Here is a 9,695-nt window from a genome sequence, read left to right on the forward strand (position 1 = left end):
AAGTAAAATATCTGATAGCACAAAGTGCAGATGACTTTGTCTTTCCCACTGAGCTACGTTACACTAGGTTGAGTGGTTACACTAGGTTGAGTAGTATACAGGTGCAGCTCAAAAATTTAAATATGTAAAATTCCTTCACAAGGAGTGAAGGTGTTCAGTTATACTCAGGAATAAAAAATTACAACCAAGAGAAAACCAATAAAAGACAGAAAGATGGATGTAACTGTGGGACAGTGGTTGGAGAACCATGACCCTCTTTTACTGGAATGTTTTTCAGAGACATTTTGTTCAGCGTTTGCTTAAAGTTAAACTTTAAAAAACAAACAGAGAGACTTTGGGGATCATTATTTGTCTGAGATGGTCTGTCAGTGTGGAGCAGATCCTCAGTATTTCAGCATGACCTGCAGAGAGAACAGGACTTATTGATACATGAAGTGCTTCATTAGTTGTGAGTATTTCAGTGTAGAACAGTCTAGATCGGTGAAAAGAGTCTAAGGAAGGACTCACCTCACTGAGCCAGTCGGTGAAGGCGGAGGTACGGGTGAACACGGTTGGCTTCTTCACCTCATTGCAGGTACTGGAGGAGACGAAGCTGGTGACACCCTGAACGTACCACCTACCATCCTCACCCAGACAGTTGAGAGGACCGCCAGAGTCTCCCTGAAAGACAGGATCACATTTTAAATTACCTGACCTGATCGCTGCAGGTCATTCAGACCTGAGAGGCACCAGTTTCTCTTTCACGCACGTTGCATCCTGACACGATGTCTCCTCCAGCACAGATCATGGTGGGTTTGACGTTGATGCCCCACCAGTCCTTTTGGCTGCACACGCTGTAGTCGACCACAGGGAGCAGGGCCTGCTGCAGCTTATCAGGCATGGGGCCGTGAGCTGAGACACACAGAGAGACGGGTGAGCATAAGAATAACACATTTAAAGGCAGATGGCATTGCAGTAGCTACCGCAGACTGTGTATAAGGAGTAATTCAAGCTGAAAATTCTTCCATTTGTTCTTTCAGAACCATTTAGAAACAATTAGTTCATGATCTTTGCTCAGAACTGACCTCATGAGGAGGAAAGGGAAGACGCCATCGCTATGTCTCCATCCTGGTTTACATGTTGGTGACCAAAGATATCAGCACTTCTAAAGCATACTCTGCTTTATTACCAGATTAAATCTCTCAGCTGAGATCATAAACCCAGTGAGAGACCGTTTTCTTAAGAGAGGAGCGGGCTCATTTTCAAGACCATATCTTTAATGCTCTGAGCTCCTGTGCATGAATGCAATCGACCCTAAATTTTACCCTAACTTTGTCTGAGATTTCTGAGGAAATCATCGTCAGATTTCCTTGTGAAGACCTGAATTGTTCCTGAATTTCTTAGGAATGTTTGTTTCAAAGCGGCAGGCCTGCCCACTGAATTGACTGGGCCCGGGAATGAGCCATCCCCATTTGATTTACTGATGATATGAATGCATGCGTGTTGGATCAGTAGCATTAGTCCAAGTGTTCTGGCTAACAGTTTCTTCATCTTGGAGCAGAAAAGTAATTCCATTAGTTTTTTAACCATTATTCACTACTGTTCTAGCTCATTAATGCCAAGTTTAACTCATTTTTGCAAACTATTTTTGTCACTCTTCAACCCTTTCCCACTAACTTATCTGGTAATTTTTCCAACTTTTTAGCCTCTTTTAACCCATGTTTGTATTTTTTCCCATTTTTGTCAACCTTTGCCCAGTTTTGCTGCTCTTAATTATTACTTTTTCCCACTTTTAAACAGCTTTTCACTAATTCAACCAATTTTTGCAACCAATTTTTGCTACCCTTTAACCCTTTTTAACTACCTTCTTACTTTTTTAACCTCTTTATGCCACTTTATCTGACCAGTTTTGAAACTTTTAAGCCACTTTTAACAAATTCCCCTTTTTTGCCCATTTTTGTTGCTGTCAAACAATTTTTCTTTGCGACTTTTTAACCGCATTTCACCATTTTCAACCCTTTTTTTTCATTTTTGTAACCCATTTTAGTTTGTTTTTAACAGCTTTTTGCAAGTTTTTCTGGCCCTATGAGCATTTTTTGCCATTTTAACCAATTTTTGTCTTTTTTATTGCCTGTTAAACCAATTTGCAATTTTCTCATTTTCTCTTAAAGGATTTTTGACCACTTTTCACCAATTTTTCACCCATATATATATTTTTGGAAACCATTTTCCACTTTTTAACCCCATTTTTACTACTTTATCTGACAATTTTTGCAACTTTTTAAAAACACTTTCGTCTATTTTCCCCTTTGCTTTTTGCACTGTTTTCCTGTTTAACCCATTTTTGCCACTTAAAATTTTTTGTAACTATAACATTTTAAACCATTTTCCACCAATGCAATGCATTTTTTAACCCATTTTTGCCTCTTTTTCACCCCTTTTTTACTACTTAATCTGGCCATCTTTACAACTTTTTACACTTTTTGCTGGTTTTACCCATTTTGCCTGTCTTTGCCACTTCTAAAAATGTTTCCACTTCTTTCCCCTGAAGTTGTTTCAGTTCCTTCTTTATTTTCTGGTATCCTGATGTTTGTTCACCTAGTGGCTCAGCTATGAAGTCTGATTATTCTTCCCTAAAAGTTTAGTTCAGTATGCCTATCCACCAAGGTTGTTATAGTTAACTAAAACTAACTAAATAACTAAAACTAAAATTCAAAAATTATTTTAGTTAACTGAAACTAAATAAAAACTAAACTTTACCCAAAAAAAACTAATTAAAACTGTATAGTGTGCTTACAAAACTAACTACAATTAAAAAAAAAAAAAAAAAAAAGGAAACAAAATATCCTTCGTTTTAGTCTTTGACACAACAGTGTTGCCTGGTACCTACACTAAAGTCTGCCGAGTCTAAAATTGGCTGATCTGATTGGTTAAGACTTCACACAGTGGTTGTTTTATGTCTGGAGTTGTATTCAAACATCATCATTAAGTAAATGAAATGGTAAGTGAAGAGTAGCCTGTTTGAATATGTTTTAAAAAAAATTTAAGACTCTCACTCAGCCCTGACATGTATCCATAAAAAACTAAAACTAACGCTAAAATTAATATAAACTAAACTAAAGCATTTTTGAAAAATAAAAACTAAATCAAACTAACAAACCAGCAGTTAAAACTAATAAAAACTAAACTGAAACTGAAAACAAAGTGAAATAAAATAAAAATAGAAACAAATGAAATGAAACTAATGAATGAACTAATAAATCCAAAACTATTATAACCTTGTTTACAACTTTTTTGCAGTTTTTGCCACTTTTACCAATTTTTCTCCTTTCTTGCTGGTTTAACCCGTTATTTTGCCTCTTTTACACTTCTAAAAATGTTTCCACTTTCAACCACTTTCCATCAATTTCCACCCATTTGTAATTTTTTAAACCCATTCTTCTTACACCTTTTAACCTCTAGTCACCATCTTTTTTATTTTATTATTATTATTATTTCTTTTTAACAGTTTTTGCTACTTTTTCCCTAAAGTTGTTTCAGTTCCTTCTTCTTTATTTTCTGGCTTCCTGACATTTGTTCACATAGTGGCTCAGCTATGAGTCTGATAATTCTTTCCTAATATTTTAGTTCAGCATGCCTAACCACATTGTTAACATTAACAATTAAATCTTAATTCTGTTTTAAGAAAAAAGGGTTCACATTTTTAAGAAAGGCTGTACTGCACTACAGCATAAGTTGATAAAATCCAGTTTAACTTTACAACTGACCGTGATTTGGCCCTCTCCATGGCCCCCCAGTCTGCCTGGGCCCCAGAAAGCCCTCCCCTTCACACCCCCCTATGGGCAGCCTTGCTAAGAGCCGACACTGTCTCCTTTGTTTTTCCAACTGTTGGTGTCTCCCCCTGCTGGCAATTGGCAAAGAGATTAAATTCACTTCTGCACTGAAATTTCTGTTAAATGTTGTTGCATGTTCTGTTTTTATGTCCATTTTTCACATAAAATCTTTTAAACATAGGAATTCTCTTTTTAAAGTCTTAAAGCAAATGTGAATGTCTGAATTCAATCACACAATCTTAATGTGTCACTGCTGGAGTCTTTGTTGTGATGTCATGTGCAAACAACCTATGGCTGAATGATGTATTTCATATTGTTGCATTATGATAACTAATGCATTAATAAGTTAACTATAATTTTGTCGCTTGTAAAGAGGCTGCTATGTAAAGAGTCTTTATGCACAGCTTTAAAACTAGCCTGATGATGTAGCGTGATATTGTTGACAGAACTGTGCAGAAATGAGCTTTAATCATCAACAACTGTTAAAGAAAGGTGAGAGTAGAGATATATAACTGCCTTTAAATCAAAAGTTAGAAACAAAGTAAAAAATACCTTAAATTTGTTTCAGTTTTAGGGCCTAAGAGGGTCAATATTTAACTGTAAACTGTCATCCTGATTTTCACCAGCAACAAATTACAGGGGAAAAAAACTGCACTGATGATAAACGATTCTGAGATAAAAGAAGAAGTTTAAAGGCTCAAAATCTGAGCTATAAAGTCAAACTTATTTGTTCAGAAGGTCAAAACACAAAATTAAAAGTCAAACTGTTTTAAAAGGCAACTTTATGAGAGGGAAAGTTGGAATCATGAGTTTTAGAGGTCAAAAAATAAAATCACAGTCAACGTCATGAGTCTAAAAGTGTCAAAATATGGCATTACATTTGAAAAATATCTTTAATAAGGTCAAAATATGACCTAAATGTTAAAATTCTGAACCTTAAAGGTCAAAATATTTAATTAAAAGTCACATTCATAAGCTTAAGTCCTAATTGTGAGATGCAAAATTGAAAATATGACATGAAAACACGTTTGCCACATTTCTGATTTTTCTAATTATTTGTACTCTTCACACTTTAAAACTTCTATGACTAAACAAGGATATTTTGAGCCATCAGGGTTAAGTTTACATTTTTATTCTGGGGGAAATCTGCAGACCTTACACTGCTGGACCAGTAAAAATATGATATTATGTTGTGGACTGGGTGTTACTTTTTTGTAACTGGGATTTGGCCCCCAGGCCTTGAGTTTGACACCCTAATATAGAGGTTTTAAAAACTAGCTTGATACTAACTGTAGCATCAACACTGAATTTCTGATTTTGATCACTCATCTTAAAACTGATTGCGTTTTTAGGGAGTGCAGATTTTGCAGCTGTTGAGTCATCAGCTGTTCGGATTTTATAACAAAACATTGCTTTAGGCCTCATTTTGGCCTTTTAGTTCCTGATATTCTAAAGTGCAGACCTCCTGCTGGGGTCTGTAGTGATCAGTGCACGACAGAAAGCCAGATGAGGACAGGGGGACTTCAGATTTAGTGCGGAAGCAGCAGTGAAACAGAGAGGTGACTTTACTGTAAAGGTTTCCCCAGCCGGAGATGTAGCAGGCCTCTCCATGAGCCGGGATCTCTCCAGCCTGAGGGAGACAAGCCACGCTGACGCTGTCGGTCATGATGGGGCTTTTATCCAACTTCAGCAGGGCCAGGTCGTTTCTGAGGACAGATTATTAAAGATACATATGAGTGAGTTAGTACATGCACTTTTCAAACATCATCAATCATTCAGAACGTTTTTCACTGATCTTTTAAAACCTTTCATGACTTTTTCATCTGCTTTGGCGTCACTGTCTCCATGATTAAAGGTGTAAATTAACAAAGACTTTTTAATGTTTCATTATAAATGAAACAAAAATAAAGTTTTTCATCGATTTAAAACTTGAAAAAATGTTTACGTTTCAAAATAAACCCACCCATCAGCCACAAAGTCGATGTCCCACTGAGGGTGCACAACGATCCGGAGAACATCTCTGATCTGCTCGGTGCCCTCCTGCTGACTCATGCTGTGCTCTCCCAGGACCACGCGGTACACGTCTCCAGGCCTGAAACACACTCGCTCTGTTACCTCTGAGGTCTGGGTTATTTATATTTACACAGCCATCTCTAGAGGCTTTCACTGCATATCAGAGCTCTTTTCTCACTGTATCACACGGTTTCTATCTCGTCTTATTGTTAGTCACCAGATGCAGTGTCCGGCAGTCAGCACCCAGCGAGGGCCAACCAGAGTGCCTCCACACGTGTGATGGTAACGGCTGCCGTGCTTCACCTGCAGAGAGATCTGAGAGACACACGAGAACCATTAGAATATGTGTAAATAAGAGATTAGTTTCTGTTTTTAGGGCTTGAGTACCTGCCAGGGCCAGCTGTGAGGGCGAGCATCCTGTCCGTTCACCACCCTGCCGGTGTCAGGACGCACAGCAGGTGTACCACACCCGAAAACTACAGACACATGATGAAGTTAATATCCACTTCTAAATACTGAGTAAGGAATGACGTATGCAGAGGTAATGAAGTGCAATGCTGGTGTTGCTGGCTGCAGGCACGTGAATGTCTGATGTGCACAGATGATGTTAAAGTACACATTTAAGAGATGACTGTACTTCAGTCTGTGCTGCTTAAAGCTACGGCAAATCAGTGGCAACACTTTAAAACTTTATATGCTCCATTAAAATAATCAGCCACTACACTTGAATATCACTGACGTGTATATGAGGCCCAGGGTTTAATGGTTAGCTAAAAATAAATCAGTAATTAAAAATACATGTTAAAATCTTTTTACCTGACAGAAACAAAAATCTACAGTGGCTTAGAAGTGCAATGCAGTATTACAAAGTTGGAAATACTTTTATAAAACTTGAAAATAATTTAAATTAACAACACATTTTTACTTTTCATAAAACAAATGTACATTAACATAACACTTTTACAAATAAAAATACTTTACATAATGTATTTACAAACCTTCCCATACAAAATTACAAACTCTGAAACATTTTTCTAAACCTGAAACAAATTTAAGAAATGAGAAAAAATTTAAAAAGTCTGAAACACTTTTACAAAACTAGAAATTTGGTTACCTCTGGCATTCGGTACATTGTTTTGGATGCTGATGCTTGAAAATTTGTCTGAGGTCAAGTACGTTTTGGTAAAGTGTAATATTTTATTTCAAATATATTTCTTTAATTTTTAATTTGTTTTATAAAATGTCAAAATATTTTTGTTAAAAGTTTCTCAGACTTTGTAATTTTGCATTTGTAAACATGTTCCAGAATATGTCAATTTGTTCCAAAATTTGGAAAATCTTTCAGACTATTCAATTTTGTTTCAGAATTTTTAAATGTTTTAAATTTTGTAAAAGTGTTTCAGAATATTTAATTTTGTATCAGACTTTTTAAATGTGTTTTAAATTTTCTAAACATGGTTCAGACTTTGTGCTTTTGTGTCAGACTTTGTCAAATTGTTCCAAATTTTGTAAAAGTGATTCAGAATTTTAAAATTTTGTATCAGACTTTTTTATTTGTTTCAAATTTTGCAGACATGTTTTCGACTTTTAATTTTGTTTAAAACTTTGTCAATTTCTCTTAAATTTTGTAAACATGATTCAGACTTTGTAATTTTGTGTCAGACTTTGTCAATTTGTTAAATTTTGTATATGTGTTTGAGAATATTTAATTTTGTTTCACACGTTTTAAATGTGTTTTTAATTTTTTTTTTAATGTTTCACAATTTGAAATTTTGTGTCCGACTTTGTCAATTTGTTCCAATTTTTGGAAAGTATTTCTGACTTCTAATTTCACATCAAACTTGGTAAATATGTTTTAAATTTGTAAACATATTTCAGAATTTTTAATTTTGTATCAGACTTTTTAAATGTGCTTAAAATCTTGAATGCATGTTTCAGACTTGGTAGTTTTGTATTAGACTTTATCAATTTGTTCTAAATTTTGTAAAAGTGTTTCAGAATTTTCAATTTTGTATCAGAATTTTCACATATGTTTCAAATTTTATAACAGTGTTTCAGACTTAATTTTTTTTCAGACTTACATTTTTTTTTCATATTTTATAAGTGTTTTGGATTTTAAAGTTTTGTATCAGATTTTTCAAACTTTGTTCCAGATTTTGTAAAAGTGTTTCAGACTTTTTAATTTTAAATTCATTTTTTTTATTTTAATGTAAATTTTATTTATCATCAATAAAAAATGTTTTGCTTATGTAAAAAAAAATGTTTTTGTTAATGTTTATTTGTTTCAAGGTTTGTAAAAGTGTTTCAGACTTTAAAACTTTGTACTGCATCTCCTTACCTCTATTAAACCCCCTGAAGGCATTATGAAAAAACACCTAAATAAAACTGTATTGTATGCATCTTAAACTAATCAAAATAAAACTAAGATACAGACAAACTAAACTCAGATTTAGTCTTAGACTCCAGCATTCTGACTGACACATGGGGATTAAACTTTGGATGAGATTGTTCAATGCAGAAGTTTGATATTGGTTTGTTTTTCTTAAACAATATTTTTAATTTTTTTTAAGACCTTTGGGGCCACCTGGGTAATCTTTTATGGACTAAAGCTGGAGTGGTATTAAGTCCGTACTAAGCCAATAATCAGATCTACTTTCTGTCCTATCATTGCTACTCACCGTACACGAGCTGCAGCAGCAGGAGGAGCAGAGCCTGAATCATGGTGTCAGCCTGCAGACCCAGAAACGCTCTGACAGCGCCGCTCGCCTCTCTTATACGTCCTCCGCCTGTCTGATTGAACATGTTGAACTCTGTTATCAGGCTGGGAAGGACTTCCTGTTCAACAGATGCATCAGCTTCTCTGCCAGGTCGCTGAGCTGATCAGTGCATGTCTGGAAAAAAGAGAGTTTGTTGCATGTGAGTGACATTAACTGAGCTTTTAGTGTACATGTGCTAGCATGCATTTGATGTGTCTGTAAGGACTGTTATCCAGAATTTAATTTAGCAAAGGGAAAGAGGAAAGAATCAAATAAACACAAGGCAGGATCATTTTTAAGCTGCTTTCAAAGAAATAAACTCAAAGTGCTTTACAGGTGCATAAAAAAAGCATAAAACCACCACATTAAGAAATCCTTCACACCGTGTTAAACAAACAAACAGAGATTATCTGAATGCAAGAGGCATGAAAATGACTCTAAAAGACTACTGCCGTATATAAACTACAAAAAGAAACTAATGTGATGGATACGTCTTATTTCCTGGAAGGCTGCAGATTTGTTTTCTTGGTGATTTGATGAATTACAGCATTAACAGAGCATAAACAGCTAAAATATGAGAGAGTATGAAAATATGTTTCTGTTTTTAATGTGGAGGAAGAGCTCTGCAGGAATGCACAAGGCTTGTGTTTATACTGTATATGAAAAAGGAGAATATTTACTGAGCCTTTGTCATCAGGCAAATCCATCTTTTAAAGCTGTAATCCACATTTATGCAGAGGAAATATTTGGACCATTTAACACCATGTGAGGAGAACGAGGCGGTCGTTTGCTTCAGCAGTGAGTTTGCAGTCGTTACAGGAGGGGTTTCAATGTGTTGGAAGCTGTAGTATACGTCTACCACCGCAGTATCGAGTGGCTTAGATGAAGCTGTAGAAAAGCAGCTTTTGTTAAAACAAGAGCAAAGAGCCATGCTGAAAGTTTCTCCTAGCAGAGAAGATGCTTCTGAAAGCTTCCAGATAGGCTGCAGCATGAATTTTAGTTCCAGTTGTTGTGTTGTGGTGTTATGTTTTAGTAAGTTTCTGTTATATGGTGTATTGCTTTAGTTGGTCAGTTTGTTTTGGTGTTTAACAGTGTTCAATAGTTGTATTCTAGT

The 9,695-nt window shown here is 35.5% G+C and overlaps 1 protein-coding gene across 1 annotated transcript; it reads right to left on the reverse strand.

Annotated features, from left to right (window-relative positions):
- Nucleotides 1-214: 214 nt before the first annotated feature.
- LOC121512284 (chymotrypsin-like elastase family member 3B) lies at nt 215-8,583 on the reverse strand. The gene is made up of 8 exons (XM_041791459.1): nt 8,504-8,583; nt 6,213-6,301; nt 6,043-6,140; nt 5,776-5,904; nt 5,382-5,518; nt 749-891; nt 508-660; nt 215-401 (listed from the first exon to the last, which is right to left on the reverse strand). Exons 1-8 carry the CDS (start codon nt 8,544-8,546, stop codon nt 384-386), a joined length of 810 nt encoding a protein of 269 aa, XP_041647393.1. The 5' UTR covers nt 8,547-8,583; the 3' UTR covers nt 215-383.
- Nucleotides 8,584-9,695: the final 1,112 nt, after the last annotated feature.

Source organism: Cheilinus undulatus, linkage group 7 (assembly GCF_018320785.1).
Source record: "Cheilinus undulatus linkage group 7, ASM1832078v1, whole genome shotgun sequence".
In the NCBI taxonomy this organism is placed as follows: domain Eukaryota; kingdom Metazoa; phylum Chordata; class Actinopteri; order Labriformes; family Labridae; genus Cheilinus; species Cheilinus undulatus.